The sequence below is a fragment of the Erpetoichthys calabaricus genome, chromosome 1 (assembly GCF_900747795.2).
Source record: "Erpetoichthys calabaricus chromosome 1, fErpCal1.3, whole genome shotgun sequence".
In the NCBI taxonomy this organism is placed as follows: Eukaryota; Metazoa; Chordata; class Cladistia; order Polypteriformes; family Polypteridae; genus Erpetoichthys; species Erpetoichthys calabaricus.
This window is the reverse complement of record NC_041394.2, coordinates 243,248,462-243,268,800: the sequence shown is the minus strand read 5'-3', so window position 1 is coordinate 243,268,800 and position 20,339 is coordinate 243,248,462. Positions and strand designations below refer to the sequence as shown.

Sequence of the window (20,339 nt, the reverse complement as noted above, 5' to 3'; positions counted from 1 at the left end):
AAAATGTAGCAGGATGTTACTTCTGCTTCACACAATAGAATTTTTTTAAGGTTACTTATGTTCTCTATTTTCATATCATACCAAAACTCCCAGTTATCCTTAAAGTTCAAAGACACACTTCTAGGTTTGATACAATGTCACAGATTGGTGAAAAACATCAGTTCTTACACTGATACACAAAGACCTTAAAAACTTAAATCTCATAGATTTTTGTCAAGGGTAAAGGCTGAACACTTGCATGTTTCCATTAATTGCATTATAGAATGCACAAAAGGTTACATATAAAAGTTCTATATATTTGCCTGAAATTTTTTTTTATAAAGCACTTTGCAGTTGTTGCAGATAAGTAATATTCACATACAGTATCTCTTAATTTGTGAATCTGCATTTTTTTGGCATATCACAGCAGCAACTCATTAACATCAAAGTATAGTCATTGGTCATTTTATCTTGCTAGTCCTGCAAAAACTTAAAATTAATTTATACTTTACACGATTAGTCAGAGAATGACTTGGTTAAGTGGTGCACCAAAATGATGCCACTGGAGGTGGTATACGAGTCCGACTCAGAGGATGTCAGGGACTGTGGCGAGTGAAGGAAAAAATATTGAGAGGTCCTGGAAAACCTGCAAGATGGCTTTTAAACCAGTTATGATAATGATTTCCTTCAATCTCCACAGATCCTAATGTTTTATTGACTGGCATGCTCCATTTACCAAAGGTATGCAACAATAAATGAGTTTTTGCAGTCAACTTTCTTCAGTAATATATGCTGTTTTTATTTAATGCTGAACCATAGAAATTCAGTCAGGCAGTCTGCTTTAATAGAATGGTTTTGTATAATATGCACAATGCAGTGGACTGGTCTATTAGTGTCTTTAAGACCGGGGAGCAGGGTTAGTTCCCACTTTATGCTAAATGATGTTATGATAGGTGCTGCCCCACCCTGCAACCCTAAATCAGATTAAGGGGGTCTAAAAATGTATGTATAAACTTTTTTATTTCAGGTAAACTAAATAAGAATTCCTTATGCAGTAGTTCAAGAATAATAACACAGAAACATATTAAACACTACACTTCAAAATACACAACACCTTCAGCCTTTAAGAGAACAGTTTAACATAGTTCTGCATGTATTTTCTGATACTCTCTGCAATTTCAACATCTGATTTGCTTCTGTTGTAATAATCTAGGAAGAGTCCATCTGGGTTAAGAAGGTAAATGATGATGGTGTGATCCACAATATAGTCATTATCATCATCTTTGGGACCAGCACTGTAATACACTCTGTAAGCTTTTCCTACCTTTTTAACCTCCTCTGGTGTACCAGTCAGCCCAAGTAAACGTGGATGAAATTCTTTAACGTATTTAGCCATGGCTTCAGTATCATCTCTTTCAGGATCCACTGTAATAAAAATGGGCTGAACTGGTGGTAGGTTCTGATCCTGATCTAAAATATTAACTACACTAGACATTTTCTCAAGTTCATCAGGGCAGATGTCTGGACAGTGGGTAAAACCAAAGTAAATTAAAACCCATTTGCCAAAAAAATCTTTTTTTGTCTTTGGATTTCCTTTATGGTCAGTCAGGTTAAAATTACCCTCTCCAATTGCTGCTTTCTTTAGCTGCTCAATTCTCTGTAGCTGTCTCTTTTTCTCCTTTTCTTCATAAACATACCACCATGAGCCAAGTATTCCGCCCCCAAAAATCAATGTGACAAAAAGACGTGTTCGCAGCTTAATCTGGGGACTAGAGGTTGGTTTACGGGTTTGCTGGGATAATGTTCTTCTACTAATATGTGAGTAGTTGATGCCATTACCATGAGGTATGTTCCGTTGTTTCACAGTGTCTAGAATTCCTTTGCTACTGTGCTTCACTCCACAATGGTAGGCTACCAAGGATTGAGATTTGCCAGGAGGTCTGGAAGAACCTCTGTTTAAGAAGAAGCCATACTTCCAAAGACTCCTACTGGTTACCATTAACTGTGTCCATGCTGCACGTTCTTGAATTTTTATCCTCACATGACTGTAGACACATGCTGATGATGATGACATGAAACAGATCAGCCTACTCGTGACTGTTAGGTTCATTCTATGAAAAGAGGAAACAAAACAAGGTCAAATATTTGTGTTTATTTTTGCATTATGTAACATTTAGATGACAACATTCAAACCCTCACAACATAGTAAGCGTGTATAAACAACCCTACACGTTCGTTTCCAGTAAAAATGTTTATTAGAGAACTATGAGTTATAATCCTACGGTAGAAGCAATGATGACTTTTAAAATAAACTAAAAAAAGGAAAAGACCAAAAAAAAATGACATTCAATATGTATGCTATTTCATTATACATTTTCTTACATGTCACCTCAGAAAATGACAGGTTTTTTTTTTATTAAACCTATAGTGTTGAAAAGGATGACTGACATTGCACAGCCCATAAGAAACAGGTACAATTCCGTTACTTTCCTCGTACTGTTTTTTTTTTTCCCGTGTTTGTTTTCTGTGGTTTTCAGTGATATCTTTTGCTTGTTCCTCATCAACATTTGAAAAACATCCATTGGAATTTAACTCACTGTCACCCTCCAACAGAAACAGCAGACACGAAAAACGATACCAGTTCGTATTAGAAAAAAAACTAACTTTACAAATTGTGCGGCTCTCGATTGTGGCAAAAAGAAAAAAGACATTGCCAGTGAATCTGGAATTTCACCATTGACACTGTCAACTTTCTTGAAAGACCGAGCAAAAAAGAAGAAAAATCTCGGGTTGCAAATGTATGCGAACTGCTGCATTTGAAGACATCAAAAAAGCCATTTTTATGTGGTTCAGTGATGCTCTTTCAAGAAACATTCCTATTAATGTGACACTCATTCAAGAAAATGTGAGGTTTCTAAACTCTCTAGGGACCTCTCCCAGCTGGACAACACGCCGAAAAGTGTCCCGAAGTGAGATCACCACGTAGGTGGAAGACTGTTTATCTGTAGCCAGGGCAACAGCAGGCTCACAGCTCTGCTGTGGCTCTTCACCGATGCAAACAGAAAAGATCTCGATGGGTGATCCAAGGAACGTTGTAAATGCAGGTAACCTTAATACTTGGCCAGTAACCTGGTCATGACCCTGCCTGACTGCTGCGTCTGTGCATAAGAGAGTGGCAGATCACGCTACAATAAATAACCGTGCTGTTCCTGTTTCAAGCTGAATAAAGCTGGTTTTGCTAAAGTACTGAGACTCAGCCTCGTGTTTTGGGGTGCAAGACAGGGACTTATAGCACGACCACCATCTTTTAGGATTTGCTACTGTGGCACTTCACTGCAGTGCAGTGAGCCTGCTGCTGCCCTGCCCTGGCAACAGACAATCTTCCACAGACGTGGCAATTGGGCTTTAGGAGGCACTTCAGCTCATCGTTCCCATTGGGTGGGGGGATCCCAAAAGAGTTCATAAATCTCACAATATGAAAAAGAAGAAAAGGATGATTCAGCTTCTGATTGATAACTGTGCTGCCCACAACATGCTTCCACATTTAGATAATGTTTGTGTTGAATTCCTCCCACCCAATTGCCCTTGGATTTAGGCATCACTCGCACCCTGAAAGTGTATTATCACAAGGAAATGCTGAGAAAAATGCTAGTCAGCATAACCAAAATTAACGCAAAAGAAACTATTGAAATGATTGCAAATGCCTGGACGCAAGTTAAAGAAAGCAGTATGTGACAAATACAGAATCTCATTACAACAAAATGTTTTTTAGGTCCCTGGCAGTTAATTGTAACAGAATTTTACCTGTATAATTAATCTCTCATTATTGGCAGAGACTATCTCTGATCCATTCCAAGTGGTCACTATTTGACCCTTCCTAAAGATGTCACATTTAGACTTGAATTTTTTTAACAAATACATACAGGCTCTGGCATACTATGACCCAGTACAGGGATAAGGTGGTGATGAACAATGATAGATCATTTCTCTCCAAAGTCTCAGAAAGGTTATTAGTTTTGAAATCATGAGGAAAATTAAGAATAGCTTTTATCCTGATAAGAGCACTGAAATGGTTTTAACTTGTTTTCAATAGATTGTAATATATTTAGATGACAGAAATGTATGTATTGTGAATTAAGTGCAGCTTTTTACGGTATGTAACCTAAACATGCTACTATACAGGCCCAATATTTATGTTGCTCTAGACAACATGATTAGTTGGTTTACTTTGTACTGTATTTACAAAAATCATTTTCATTATTCATAAAGTCTGATGTTTACACTCCCACCAATGACTACAGGTTAGGAACAAATCATAAAAGGGAAAATGGCAATCCTCAATACTCTGTGTTGTGCCCAATTGCATATCTGACATTTAAAAGGGGAAAAAAAGCTGAAAAATATTACACGAAGGGCTGTAATTTCACTTTGCCTCAATCTGCACAAAATGAAGGCATTACTTGTGAGGCTGAGATGATAATTCATTGTCATACTGTTTCTCAACACTGTGTCCCACCTTAAACAGTAATAACTTCATCCAGCCTGCCAATATTAGAGATGTCCCATTTTCTCTAGATTTTATATACTGCATTAATATATATAAATATATATATATATATATATTATCGATTTTTGTTGATTACATTACAATGAGAAAGTTACAAGTCCGTCTAACATGCACACACAATACAAATCAGATCAACTACCCTTTCTTCTCCTCTCCTAGTCTACAGGACAAACTTTTCCCTTTGTGTTATGAAGGGTAGGTTGAAAGTATTCTATTTGAGAAAACTTACACAATTGCATGATATTGTCTGTAAATATACTGTTTTATATAGATACATCTCCTTTATACAATATAATACACTGCAGAATCTTAGACAATACTGGATAAACATCTGAAATATTAGCAGTTGCAATTGAGTATTTAAGACAAGTGGTAGGTAAAACAAGAGACGGGATAAGAAATACAACAATCCATGAAGAATTGAAACATATGACTCAAAGAGGCAGGTAAGTGAAAACATTGCTCACAATTTGGATGCTGACCCAGTACATTCTGGAGTTTTGCACTAATTTAGACCAAGCTTCACACAAGTTGATAAAAAGTGAAATATATCACAGATAAATGGGTCACAGAATTGATTAAGAAATTAACTTTGCTCCAATGATCGTCCTTGAATCCTCGCTTCCTTCATCCCCCAATCTGATGTTCGTCCACAGTTCACCAAGAGGGAAAACCAGGATCCTTGGACGATCATCCACGATTCCCCAAGGGGGAACCTGTCACTGCACTGCCAATGGTCTACAATTCTTCAAGGGGGACATAACACCAACCACATTCTGATTGTTAAATATTGTGTATATTAAAGGAATGGGGAAATATGACTGACTTGTAAGGGAGAAATTAATGTAGGTGTGTGCTAGTAAGTTATTCAAATAACCCAAAACAAAGTACAGAGGGCAGACAGTTATACCTGGAAGTATAAATTACTGTTGCCATCAATTTTTTCATTTAAAGAAAACATTTGGAGTGCACATTTTAAAAGGCTTTTATTTTTTCTTCAGTGTTTTAGGTAGAAGGTAATTTGTTGAGGAGTCTAGATTAAGCCATCCTGGGTAGGATGTTAATCTCATCCAGCCCTGCATGTAGGCCCTCCAACCTGCAGGGAAAAACCTGGGGGATGTTGTCAGAATTGGCACTCCAGTTACCGTAAAAAAACTCGCACTGTTCTATTCTATCTGAACCAGTGTGGTACAGAGGTATCACCCATTGCATGGCTGCACTTGGGTCCTAACCTGGGGTCCCGAGTTGGTTTGTCATGTGGTGGGTGTGGCAATGTGCTGTATCAGCGTGTGCTCCTAACTTTTCTCTCTAGATTAAGTAAGACATTTTTGTATAGAATTCTGCAGGAAAGTCACAGGGCCTGCAACTTTCCCACTTTGTTTATATTTAGCAGCGTGCTAAACGCTGTCAGAGACTTGTCAGAGAACAGTACAGATCTATCCAGCTTTCTCTGGTAGTTCTGCTCTCTTAATGATAGTGCCAGGGTGTGGTGACATGTTGCATGTTGATTAGCCCATGCAAGTAATAAAACAAAAACTGAGTTGTATGAAGCCTGGAATTTCTATTTTATTAAACAAAAACCTTTGTGTGAGGGTTATTTTCTTTACAATCTTACAAGTAAAACATCTAATTTCCTAAATATGTTACTTCTGTTATTCCATTTCACACTGCATTGCTGACTTTTGACTGGTGTTCAAGGCTTTATCTTGCATATTTAAATAGGCTAGGATCTTATTTTCCATGTTCAAAGTTACTGTAATTGCATTCTTCTTGTTTGTACAGCTAAGTAGTTGATAGTCCTGTATTTTTATCATCAACTTTGTAGTTTTTGCTGTTTAACTCTGTTGCCCTTGTAGTTTACTATTTATTTCTGGGTGAAATGCAAGAGATTATTTGTTCCTTCATCTATACTTTTAAGTGTTTTTCAGAGTGTTTCAGCCATTATATCCAGATATTTGTCAGGTTCAATAAAATATCCCTTTCTATGTAGAAGACTTTAATAAAATACTAATCTGCTAAAAACAATGGACTAATTTACCAATCGCACTGCTAAATTAATGGTGCTTGATATAATAAGTTATACAATAAGCATGGGCAGAAACAAAGTGATATATTTACAGTATCACAGACTTAATTTTCTTCAGGCCAAACCAAGATCATATGTGAATAATATATCACTCATCTCCTTCCCCTGATCCCTTAAAGGAATTTGGCTTGAGAGAATGAAACAGGACAACAAGGAAGTGGAGTAGGAAGCACCTTGTTGCCAAAAAATAAACCTTGATTTGCCACATGACACAAGTCCACCTTGCTGGTGCTCTCATCTTACTAAAAGAAAACACTTCTTTTTAGCAAGAGATGCACTGCTCTTGCTGCTGGAAATCTGGACTGAAGAGGACCGATGAGAAGCCAGCTTTATGAGTGAGTGATGATGTATGGAGCAGCTTTGACAAACAGCAGATATTTCAAATAACCAGCTGCGTTTTATTTTTCATCACCCCTCCCACAAGTAACAAGAAAGTCCAACCATTAAGTACAAATTGTGGTACTTCGATGCATATTAGCATGGTCAAATATTTGTGAACTCTTGGGTCCTACTGTATTTATTAAAGTGTACAGAGCTTTGAGTTTGTCAATGGACAGTGAGCTTTACAAAAGGAACTGAACTGAACAGACTTTTTTCACATGCTAAACAGCTGACATTCAATTTAGGTAACATCTTATTCCACTAGACATTTTATTAATACACTACAAGTGCATTAACCCTCCCAAGTCATGCAATTGCTAGCCTAGCCGATGTGCCACACAAACGCATCCTGTACCAGTTAAGCTGCATAATCACAGGCCTCCATACTTTGCTACAAGCTATGTTTTCCCTTTGAATTTTCCACCATCCAAAATTTGCTGTCCCCACACAGTCTGAAGCGTCTTGAAGAGAAGAAGTGTAAGGGTAAGGTGGTGTGTCCACTGGAAAATCTAAAGCATGTTAAAGGAGAATGCGTGTTTAAGGGGTTTGTCCCACACTTGAGTCTTACAGAGCACCTCACTGCCTTGGTACAAGCAGTGGTTACCCTTTGAATTTTCTACTGCAGGGGTTCTTAAAACTTTTTAATCTGAGGACTCATAAGAAAATCGATATGACACTAGGACCCAAGAAGAGGATTTATTTCCAAAATGACAGTGGAATCATAAAGAGAAGTTTCCTTTCAAGCATGTTTCTCACATGAATATGACTTAAAAAGAAAAGTTAGAAACAAACGTATTGTTAAATCAATATTACCTATATCCATCCAAACCTGCTTATCCAGAGCAGGGTTGTGAGGTGGCAGGTGCCTATCCCAACTGAATATGGCACAAAACTGAAACAATTCCTGAGCAGGGTGCCAGTCCGTTGCAGAGTGAACACACACTGGCACACTCAAACACAGACTAAGGCCAGTTTAGAATCGCCAATCCCACTAACCTGTGTGTGTTTGAACAGCGGGAGGACACCAGAGCACCTGGAGTATACCACACGTACAAAACAAGGAACAAATGGGGCTTAAAACCTAAAACAATTACGTTCAAAAAAGGGAGTAGCTTCCTAAGGTATATCACTGCCAGTGGAAGTGCTTAGTGTAAGATTTAGTAAAGCTGAAAGAAATTCAGCAATAGGGCGCAACACGAAGATATGAAAGGTCACATAACTTAGTCACGGCACATGGTGCTGAATAAGGAAGTAGTTCAAAAATGTATTAATCGATGCAGCTTATTTACCTAAAATAATACCATTAACAATACATTTTTCTAAATGAGTTATGTCAATAATTTAATATACCGCACGTTCCATTTAACAGCTCAATTAACTGAGAAAAAACAAAAAAAAAATACAATATCATTCCAAAAAAATGTAAGCACTATTTGTATTTTATACAGGTGGTGGAATAACTCTTGCTTAAGATTTCAGTCAGGTTTATAATGTTTAATTCTACTGAATCACGTGTGCTGAATGTCTACTGCTTATCTCAACCTTTTCATATTTTTTGTGTTACAGTTGATGAGAAAGAATTCTTCCTTGCCAAGGCACATCAAACTTAATCTAAATGTTCTTTCCGCCTCTGCTACAGATTTGGATTCAATATATGCCATAACAGCGAACACGCAACGAGCCACAGAGGAGTTATTCATTGCCATTGAAACTGCATTTTGCGCACAACACTGGCACAGCATACTCCTACTCAATTCACTCACCCTTCATAGCACCCTGAAAATAGTCACATCCTTGCTCCACCCCTATTATATTCATTCTGACATTTTTATCTTTCACTGCAGTCCCTTTACGTCACAAGGTCATTTGTCATTCCCTCCTTTCTCCCCGTCTTCTACATGTCTTTGTTTTCTGTCTTCTCAGACTGACCGTTTAATAGGTTGTAAAATGGCAGGTGAGGAAATCATTTTATATTTTCATGCCATAGAAGCAAAAGAGCTTTGTGGTGTGTCAATGGCGTTGTTGCACATATTCCCGCAACAAAAAGTACACTTTTACTACACAACAATCTGGCGACCCATCACAAACATTTGCAATCCATAGTTAAACATAACTGTAGTGCATTGAAAGGCGCATTCGAGGATTAGTCCCCCATGGAGTCTACAGCCTATCAGAGAGTGGAAGAACTAAAAGCTGAGCTACAGGTCTGTTAAAACTACTGTTTACTTCCAGTACCAATATTCCCAAAATGCTGGTACTGTGCCATCTTAAAAACTCGACTTTTCTTCCACGCCAAAATGGACGTGGCAACTTTTATATTTATACAAGGAAAAATAAAGTTTTTCCTTATGCATACTTGGAACACTATAATATTTGCAAGCTACTGTGCAATTACATTAGAAAACTGCCTTTGATTTGGAACACTCTATGCCACTCTATGTAACATTTGTGGTTGTGACAGAATCACGGTGTAAATGCTTGATGTAAACATTCTATTAAATCATGGTCTGTCCTGCCCTGCACAATTTTCCCTCCTCCTGGATGGAATAACATATAGTAAAAGTCTGTCTTAACCCTTGCAGAACAAAACACAGATACGTAAAAATAATCAATAAATTGGCAACACTTCAGTTTAAGTACTGCAAAAATGCATTTATTACTCATGTTCTTTTATGTTACAAGACCTTAAGAAATGCTTTTTCTGGCCTTAATTATGCTCTTAAAGCATTAGTAAATTGGTTAATCATCTTAGTGGAGTGTGGCATATGAACTTCCTTGGCGTTAACCCCAAGCATGACTTGAGCTAGGAATTCGATGTAATTACAATAAGAACAAATGGATGTACACCCAGCAGTCAGGGTTTGAATACTAAGAGACAACAAGACTAACCACTGCATGGATCTGCTTTCATCTACATCAAGCTAATCTTTAAAACTAGGGATTTACTGTATAGCACACATCACAGAGGCCCAGACCTACCAAGTGTTTTCATAACAAATAAAAGGCCCAAAATAATAAAAAGAAACAACAGAAAAGAAAACAAACAAGAACAACAAATCTTAATAAACGTGGCAGTGAAAAAATAAACCAATATAGATCAATTATTATAGCACCGATAAATTGCTTTGCCAGTTTCACATTTCCACTTACACTTTATTTCAAATTCACAGATTTAGAGAAAAAAATGGCAAATAAAAAGTCAGGTCCAGCTGTTACCAACAATTAACCTCTAAGTAAGAAACTTACAAAGAAAACCTGCAGCCAAAAAGTCCTCTATGTACTGACCTATGTACTGCTGTTTAGCACATGAAGGACAGAATGGTGTGAAAAACAACAAGTCTGTGTGACTGGCTTGAAATAATTTAATGTAGTAGGGGAAGTCAATATTTATGCACACTTTTGTGTTAATTTTGTTTGCTTTGGATGCACATCTTTCCCCGCACACATGTGGAAGCATGGTGTATCTGTGGTCACAGAGGCAAAGTTTTGACCTTGATCAGTAAGTTTCTTTTGTTGTTTTCTTGCAGTAAACATGGCTACTCTGTTCTCTATTTGCACCAAAGAAGAGCAGGAAGCAGTGATCTGCCTTTTATGGGCTGAAGGTATACTAGGGGCCAAAATCCATAGGTGTCTTTCTGCACAACATGGAGACACTGTTTTACCACTGTAGAGTGTTTATGAATGGATTGAGCAGTTTCAAAATTGTCAAACAAGTGTTAAGCATACAGAAGAAGACCATCGGCGTCCACTACAAACAACATCATTAGGCAAATCTGTACCATAGTTTTGACAAACCAACAAGGATTTCTTCTTTGGTGCAAACAGAGAGTGGAACGGCTATGTTTACTCCTAAAAAAAAAAACCAAGAAAAACTAACCAAAGAAACTTTATCACTGTGACCATAGACACTCTATGTTTCCACATATGTGTGGATAAAGCTGTACAGCCAACCCAAAAAAAATTATCACAGAAGTGCACATAATTATTGACTTACCCTCGCATATGCACATTTCTTACAATATTTCCAAATATACAATTTCCTGGCCCTGCTTATTCCTAGGATGCCACAACATTCTGAAATGAACTACATACTGCCATAAAGTATATTTCCATAAAAAAGTTGTAAATAGTAATTTGGTTGGGCAATTATTTGTCTTCGAATCAAACTATGCACTAGAAGTTTAGAATTACCCCAAATGCTGTTAATTTCACAAACTAAGAATCTGATGGAAGATCTTTAAACAGTAAGAAAATGAAGAATTTGTCACACAAAATGCAAACATCACTGAAGAGTAAGAGAGTATCCATCAGCTCCATTCATAGTATACATTCTTTAGAACTCTGGGTTGAAAACAGTGAAGTGTCTCTTCAACAGACATAAGAATATTTAAAAATGAGTGGAAACAATTCCCTCTTTCATACTCAGCTAGTTAGCTTATAGCCACATGTTCCAAATATGCTGGCCATATGCTTAATTCATAATTGTTTTATAAATGTCTATGCTGGCAGTAAACATGAGAAAGAACAGTGAAAATTAGTAATACTTAAAGACGTGAGCACCAAGCAAATGACTTAACTATGCAACTCAATAAGTGACAGTTCAACTAGACAATGACTTAAAATTAAACCTACCACACAATAAAGAATGCAGAAAGTGAAAGTCTGAATACTTTCTGAATCCCCTATATACTCGTATATGGATTTTGCTTATGTGTGTATATTAATATTATGTTCTGTATTTATGTTGCACTTCTTTGTTTTCCACACTATATTTATAAATAGTTCATAGTGTGTTAGGTTCATAAGTAAAAGTGTGCTTAATAAGAATAAATTAAACTGGAAAAAAATATATAGAAAATAAATCTGATACATATCCATAAAATCAATAGAATTGCAAGAAATCATTATGGATAAGAAAAAGAAAAAAGCAGAGTTTATTACCACCATTAGATTTTTAATCGTATGTACAGGATATTTTAGCATCACTAGACAATAATACTACTAGTAATATTTATTTTAGCCATAATAACTTGCTTCTCTGGCACCACACCATAGCAAACATCTCAGCATGACTCACCTCTTATTTAAGTTCGGTCTGTTCTTCTTTGTGACCAATACTGTTGGGACAGGCTTTGATGCCCAACAACCCTGTAATGGAAAGGACTGTTTAATATGGATGCTAAATATGTTGTTATTGTAGACCCAACTGCTTAATAAGAAGCACTTATTGCTCAAGTAACACTTCTACTTCATTTTGTCTAGCTCATTAAGATTGGTCTCTGTTTTTAATTGCTCCTTATTAGCAATAAGATGCAAATGACAAAAGAAACTGGCAGTTCTCCATGTAGCTGTTTTCCATTTAATTGTGTGCATTTTTGTGCACTATTTGGTTTAATTAAATACTTGGAAGGAAAGTGAAGAGAAAAAAGTGAAGGACTGAGAATTACTCATCCAGTTTTATACTTCAAATCATTTGGATGATATCCTTAGAAAGGAAAAAAAATATCTAGGATATAGAATGACCTGACATGGCAGAGTTAAAGCAGTAACAAGCCATGAAATTAAATTATTGGCAACAACTGATTTCTAATTAAGCAATTGGGTTGGAACAAAAACCTGCAGCCACTGTGCCCCTCCAGGACTGACTCTGCACACCCCTGTAGACAAAGATCCACCTGCAAATATCTTATACAATGTACAGTACATCTAAAGAATCACAAAATAACTTGATTGCAACTGCATCCCTATATTAGCACAAATCAATTTATTTTCTAATATAGAGCTATGGGCATAAGCCGGAAGGCAGGAATCAACACCGGAAAGTAAGCACCAGTCTATCACACAAACATCCATAAAATTCAGTCACCAATTCACTAATAAACCTAATCTGAAGAGATTTAAGCCGTGGTGTCCAGATCTCTCCTCTTCGCTAATATATGTGTACTTATTTTAAGTAATTTAATCATGTTCTCCTTGATAGTAAGTGTAAAATAAAAGTGGAATGGGTTCATTTGTTAAATTCTATTCTTTTGCCAGATTGATACTATACTGTAATCTTTTTTTTTTCTTCTGCACTGAATTTTGCAACAGCACATTGTAATGACTAAATAAACCGACGGTATGATCTGAATACCTGCATCCTTGCTTGTCATCCTTTATGAAGTCGTACTAAATACTAAATACTTCCAATACAACTCAGAATCCCGCCACGTGCAAAAGTTCGCTGATGACACTACTATCGTGGGCTGCATCAGAAGTGGGCAGGAGGAGGAGTATAGGGACATAATCAATGACTTTGTTAAATGGTGCAACTCAAACCACCTACACCTGAACACCAGCAAAACCAAGGAGCTGGTGGTGGATTTTAGGAGGCCCAGACCCCTCATGGACCCCGTGATCATCAGAGGTGACTGTGTGCAGATGGTGCAGACCTATAAATACCAGGGAGTGCAGCTGGATGATAAATTAGACTGGACTGCCAATACTGATGCTCTGTGTAAGAAAGGACAGAGTCGGTTATACTTCCTTAGAAGGCTGGCATCCTTCAACATCTGCAATAAGATGCTGCAGATGTTCTATCAGACGGTTGTGGTGAGCACCCTCTTCTACGCGGTGGTGTGCTGGGGAGGCAGCATTAAGAAGAAAGACGACTCACGCCTGGACAAACTGGTGAGGAAGGCAGGCTCTATTGTTGGCATGGAGCTGGACAGTTTGACATCTGTGGCAGAGCGACAGGCGCTCAGCAGGCTCCTATCAATTATGGAAAATCCACTGCATCCACTAAACAGTGTCATCTCCAGACAGAGGAGCAGCTTCAGCGACAGACTGCTGTCACTGTCCTGCTCCACTGACATACTGAGGAGATCGTTCCTCCCCCACACTATGCGACTCTTCAATTCCACCCGGGGGGGGGGGGGGGGGGGGGGGGGTGATGTAAAGATTAACATTATACAAAGTTATTGTCTGTTTTTTACCTGCATTATTATCAATTTTTAATTTAATATTCTTTTTTGTATCAGTAAGGTGCTGCTGGAGTATGTGAATTTCCCCTTGGGATTAATAAAGTATCTATCTATCTATCTATCTAAATGAGTTCGATAAGATAAACTTTGAAGTTTTAGCGAACATGTACAGTACATTCACGCACACATTACCTTGTACACATTCAACATGGTTTATTGTCGGCCCTGGGAAACAAATCCATAATTAACTTATAGAGTAATTGTTTATTCGGCGCTCTGAGCCTGCACTCAGTGAAGAGAGCAATTGATAAAGAAAGCTTGTCGACTTACACAACTGAAAAAGAAGGATGCACTGCAAAGGTGGACTGGCCCCTAATTCGGCGCTGCCATCCGCCCGGTGCATTTAACCGACTCATCAGTTCCCGCAACATTTAACCGGGCAATGGGAGAGCAGATCAAATCAATTAGCAGTATTAGAAATATACTGTGATGTAACGTGCAGACTGGTTCGCATTTTCGTGTTCAAACTAAATGTTAAATATAGATGACTGAAGCATGCTGTTCAACCTAAAAACAAACTAAATTTGACACGTTTCACAAGGTCGCCACAATGAATGCGTTTTCACAGTGCATGCTGAACCGAAAAGACTACATATGACATTGACTCTGCATTTCAGTACAGAAAAAACACGCGTAAAAATTTCCCGTGTTATTATCATCAGTAGCGAACCACAGCCTTGTGTTTACAATTACATGAAAATACAAGACAGTAACATAACCAGAAACAAACCAACTTTTTTCTTTGACCTCAGCAACACCTGCAATACTTCCTTCACGTGAGTCTGTGATACGGAGCAAGTAAAATTATGGCAGCTTCTGTTACGGCTGATTCGACACACATGAATTAAGTATTCATATCGAGTTAAATTAATGAAAAATAATTTGCATGCATCTTTTGATTCATAACCGAGTATAGACTCTTGGGTTTGTAGGGTAAAACACCGCATTCAGTAAATGTACTTTTTCTTCTCACAGTAATCTGCGGCCGACTACAGTTCCCAATGTACAATTTTCTGGAATGTGTAACCCGAAGATAAGATAATAGAAGAAGTGCATGTGAGCTGACTCGAAAAAGGTAAACGCTTTCAGTGAATATACTGCACAAATCATCTTGGGCTTTAAAGAAATAGTGATAGCATGGTATTTAAGTCTGTAATTGTAATTGTTCTTATAATTTCTTCGGGTGTCGGTAGGAGCCGCACGCGCGAATATTAGTTGAGTTTTAGAAACTGACAGTTTTTTTTTCGGTATAGTCTTGTGATATAGGGTTATATCAGCGTTAGTAGGGTCTGTGATTATTATAAATACAGCGGATCCCCTCGTTTACTTTAAAAATAAAGTCTTCAACAAGAGCGCGGACACAGAAATTTATTAAGAGCAAAGTTTTCCTTCTCTTAAACAATCGTACATGCATGGAATAAATAACTCAAGTAGTATAATAGACAGTAGTAGTTTAGAGAACTTTAAATATGAAATCTGTATGAACAGCTTGTTGGGCAGAATGGCCTATGCTCGTCAAAATTGTTCTAATGTTGAGATTTGTTACAGTATACGCACACTATTAACGTGTTTTTTTCATTTAATAGTCTCGGCGAAGCCAGCGGAGGCGCATTAAGGTGGAGTTGTTTCTGATCTCTTCGTACTGGAGTACATTTGCCGAATTACTGTACTCCTTTTGATTTCATCCAGAAAGAGAGTATGATTCTCGGTAATGCGTACATTTATTTAGTTATTTGCTCTTCCGTTTGCTCCCGCATAGCACTGTTGAACCGATATATATATATATATACAGTATATATATCTATCTACAGAGAGAGAGTGCCGCCTTAAGTCGGAATTCTGAGTTTGTGTATTTATTATTTTCATCTTTCATCAGTTTCGGTTTCCGCGGTGTTACCTTAGGGTTCAGTGTTATCTTAACTAGGTTTGGCATGCATACCGATTTCCATTACACACACGCACACACACACACACACACACACACATACATATACAGTATATAATAAATATATATAATAAATATAATTATAAAAAATATATATATATCTGTTTAAAACATTTGTTATGTGATTTTTCCCTGTTTTAATGGAAACTGTAAATGGTTGTTTCTTGGTAAAATACTGGCACGTTGTATTTCTTATTCTTGGAAGAAATCAACTTTCACAGGTTATGTGGTGGAATATCAAAAACTGAATGCATAAACTTTAAATTTTATTTGAAGATGTTCAGCTGTTGATTTAATGTTTTTTTTTTATCTCTTATCTGGTGTCTCCACTACTTTAAAATGGGAAGGTTTATTTTGATAGCAGGGGTTATAACTTACATATTACACGGACAATTTGAAGGTAGCAATAGACTTTGATCAAATTGTTTAAAGTTTCAGTAGTACTGTAATTTCTTCTTACTTGTGTCATCATCATTCAGTAAATTCATTCCTACTGCTGTGGCTATCCTGTGGAAATACATTTTCCTGTCATCTACCTGTGAAAACTGAATTTAAAAAAATGTCCAACGTGTATTTAAAAGCTAGATAGTTTTCAATAGCACCTTGTTACCACTTTTGTTGCCCGTCATCTGCCGCTATGCTATGGAAATCCATTTTCCCTTTTATTAGATGCTTAATTAAAACTGGATATTTAAAACTGATCAAAATATATTGAAAAACTTACAGACAGAGTTCTGTAGCGCTCTCTTTACATTATGGACTTTGCCATCATTTTGAATCTGGAGGAAATTCGTTTCTACAAATGGGGCTAATCGATGGAAATCTCCGTCCCGTGTCTTCTATTTGAACAATGAAAACAAAATTGAAGGAATCTAACTGTCCGGCATGTGTTTAGGTGCTTTTTTGTACTACTTTTTTATTACCTTTACCCCAGTTATGATATTCCGGATGTTGTTGTTTTTCTCACCAGCATTTTGACTGGACATGCAGTATCTCAATTATAATGTTAATGGTTTATGTTTGTCATAAGTGTACATATTGTATGTAAATTACGTATAACGTAATTCTTTCTAACATTGCATTATAGTTTTAAATTCACACACATACTCCGAGCCTATGCGCAGTGAAGAGTGCTATAAAAAAATTGAATTGAATTGGATTTGGTTTGTCAAACAAGCACTTTCTAATATATGAAATATTACGGTTTGAAAGAGTGCATATGTTGATGTATACATATGACCGTAACATTTAATGCTCAGGCAAAGGAAGTTAAATATTCAAAGTATTAGAGGCCACATGCACCAACATTTCTAAATTAAACTAATGAAATATAAATATGTGCAAATTTGCATATAATATAAAAAGCTGAAAATGTGTCTGTGTATGTGTGTTTTATTTTTATTTATATGTATGTACAGGTATGTCTGGTATGCAAATCCACACTGTTGGACCAGTCTCTACCAGAATTTGCAGAGCTCCCTCATTTGATCAGGGGTGCACCACAAACTATGTTCCGACCCTTTTTTTACCTAATATATCAATATTTTGGGGTCAAAACTGTAGCTATGCTAACATTCATTACCTGCAATATTCTGTGAGGGGAGGTTATGCAAATGAGTGGTGATCACAAATGACTTGACGGGCCACGTAAACTGTACCACTGACTTATAGTGTGGACAGAGGGTGACGCGGGGCACGAAAAAGGAGAGAGCATCTCATTTTTTGTGGAAAGCAAGTTATCACATGGAAGGATAAAAATCAGTAAAGCCCAAGAAATACATGCTTAGCAAAACAAGCTTTAAAGCTTGAGTGCGGGTGGTAGAAGCCGTGGCAGTAATCTTTGGTAATAATAACTCTTGAGCTCAGACATTTTTTACTTACATAAACATTTTATTGACACTCTTAACACAGCATATAAACACTTACTCTACTTCGCTAATGTGTCCCGTCTTTAGCAGTATTTCCACCATCCTTCACGCTACTAGCACACATCACTAACATTACGACAGGCAATTGAAAAAGTGATTTTGCACCGCAAATAAAATGCATTTTACTGTTTTCTTTATCTGCTTGTATCCCTGTTTGCAAAAAAACAATGCTGGACTTTCTGTGGTGGATCGTCTTTGTTTATATGTCTCGCTGCACTCTCATAAACCGATTTGTTATAATGTAAGCATATGTACGTACTGTGTATCTTGGCCGTTCGTGGGTTGTTCAGATATTTAATAGACAGGTTCATGCAAAAGAAATAACCGTCTACGTCCGTTCATTATATGGAGATTGATTTTGCAGTGTCGCTGTCTTTAATGGAGTAGGCCTATTTTTTACGGAATGCATTTATGAAATTTCAAACAGCCTTCAGTTTTATATATTTTGCGGAGTGCCAGTATATTTACAGATGGTTGGTAACCGCCATCGCCGCCCTCCGAAGTGGTCTGTATTTACATGCTCGTATGCTTACTTCGAACAAGGATGTCGCCCCCAATCCACCAAGTCTCCGAAATTCTTTACATATGTATTAAGCACTGTTTAAACGGAGACCACATACAACAGACGAAAAAAACAAAAAAAAAAAAACCCTGAGGAAACGATGTAAAAAAATAGAAAAATCACGTATCTAATAATAATGTTTCTAATATACAGTGTAAAGCTCAAAAATCTGCGGTGGGCTGGCGCCCTGCCCGGGGTTTATTTCCTGTCTTGCGCCCTGTGTTGGCTGAGATTGCCTCCAGCAGACCCCCGTGACCCTGTAGTTAGGATATAGTGGGTTGGATAATGGATGGATGGATAAAGCTCAAAATGTGTGTGTGTGTGCTGAGCCTCTCTGCATTGTCGCAAAAACTGGTTTGTAAGTTTATAAGACAGCTTCTCGACCAAAAACACATCCTTAAATTTGGTGCTACTTATTGTTTGAATTACAGACATCATTTTGAGAATAGGCGCTAAATAAAATAACATTCAACGGCCGTTGGCACTACAACAACGCCCAAGACTCTATTTGCGTTTTGAAGTGAGAGCACACAAAGCGGGTTGGCTTTTACGTTCGCTTCTAATTCTTTTGCATCTCGGCACAACCAAAAGGAACATCCAGCTTAAAATGCATGTGTACTGACTCTTTTCCTTGTATTGTGTTATAATTTGACACACTCATTTACAGAATGAGCTCTTTGCCTCCACGACTGTTCTCTGTTGACGCTGGGTCACTTTGCGCTCGAGAACTGCCCATTATCCAGGCGATAGCTGTATTATAATAGACACATGGCTTCAAGCCTGGCCGTTTCTGTCATCAGCTTGTTGCTTTATTATATTTCACCTTAAGTGCCGCCTGTTTTCATACTGTTACAGTAAAAAAAAAGTTTTATTAAAATAATTAGCACAATGATTAACTCATGCGTTATCGTTTCCACTGTTGTTCTGCAGATCACAAGCTGCCTTGCAGCCCTCAGGATGCAGTTTAATGCCAGTCAGAGGAACCTCCATTGAGGAGCTGGCACAAGCTGACACAAGTGCACTGGCTGGAGATCAACTTCTCGATCTATACAAGGGGTGCCCAGATGTGTATGAGGCAGGATGTGCCAGTAAAAGTTTACTATGTTGTCTTCATATGGAGTAATCTTTATTAATGATGTACTGTAAACTTTTTAGAACACTTTGATATAGTTCAATTGGACAAGAATCTGATTGGCACCAATGGTAATTAACTAAAATGAGGTGCAGAAACAGAGGAGGACAAACCACAAGGTATGAGGTCAGTAGGGAAGTCGTATGCGCAGGCTGTCACATTGTATAATTAGTAACTATGATACTTAATTAGATGTCGTGGGAAACTTAGTAGACAACATTGAAACTGGAGGAATGGAAGGAAATCATGGCCAATATTAAAAAGTGGGGAAACGTCTGGAAAATAAAGTTTAATGTGGACAAGTACAAAGTATTAAATTCAGGCAGAAGAAATGTTAGATAGATAGATAGATAGATAGATAGATAGATAGATAGATAGATAGATAGATAGATAGATAGATAGATAGATAGATAACAGTATCTCTATTATAAAAAAAAATCCTGGAAAGCAAAAGCAAGTCTACGATACGTGATCTTCTCGGAAGACATTTAAAAGACCCGCGAGACAAAAGAGACTTGCCACGGTGTGTCTCGCGGGGACCGTAAACATGAGACTTGGTGCCAAGAGATTGTCCCAGGGCTGTCTCGCGGGGACGTGGAACATGAGATTCTTGCAAGACACGCCCTACTTACAAAAGATATTATATAAGAGCACACCCATCAAAAAAACTCAATCATGTAAAAGCACGTAGTACACACAAATCATGTGCTCTCAGCACATATAAAGCGTATAAGAAC

At 37.4% G+C, this 20,339-nt stretch overlaps 2 protein-coding genes across 4 annotated transcripts in view; one reads left to right on the top strand and one right to left on the bottom strand.

The window, feature by feature from the left end:
- Window positions 1–334: 334 nt before the first annotated feature.
- On the bottom strand, window positions 335–14,997 carry LOC114660533 (protein SCO2 homolog, mitochondrial). Of its 2 annotated transcripts, none has more exons than XM_028813292.2 (3): window positions 14,755–14,997; window positions 12,091–12,161; window positions 335–2,090 (listed from the first exon to the last, which is right to left on the bottom strand). In XM_028813292.2, exons 1-3 carry the CDS (start codon window positions 14,980–14,982, stop codon window positions 1,103–1,105), a joined length of 1,287 nt encoding a protein of 428 aa, XP_028669125.1. In that variant the 5' UTR covers window positions 14,983–14,997; the 3' UTR covers window positions 335–1,102. The 2 variants fall into 2 exon arrangements, with proteins under 2 accessions (XP_028669125.1, XP_028669134.1); XM_028813301.2 differs by having other exon boundaries at window positions 336–2,090; window positions 14,770–14,997.
- A 78-nt stretch (window positions 14,998–15,075) lies between these two features.
- The window catches only part of LOC114660526 (death-associated protein kinase 1-like), a 108,129-nt gene continuing 102,865 nt past the window's right edge, over window positions 15,076–20,339 (top strand). The window contains exon 1 of one of the 2 annotated variants that reach the window (XM_051931212.1): window positions 15,076–15,110. The gene's annotated coding sequence lies outside the window, so the exon portion shown is untranslated. The remainder of the gene's footprint in view (window positions 15,111–20,339) is intronic. The other variant, XM_051931216.1, reaches the window with a different exon arrangement.

What these genes read in the sequence shown, in the direction of transcription:
- LOC114660533 (XM_028813292.2), bottom strand. Translation starts at nt 14,982, where the DNA reads ATGCGGTGTTTTACCCTACAAACCCAAGAGTCTATACTCGGTTATGAA. An exon ending in AAAAAGTTGGTTTGTTTCTG is followed by an intron (nt 12,162 to 14,754) that starts GTTATGTTACTG and finishes TTTCCATTACAG; the next exon opens with GGTTGTTGGGCATCAAAGCC. An exon ending in AGACCGAACTTAAATAAGAG is followed by an intron (nt 2,091 to 12,090) that starts GTGAGTCATGCT and finishes CTCTTTTCATAG; the next exon opens with AATGAACCTAACAGTCACGA.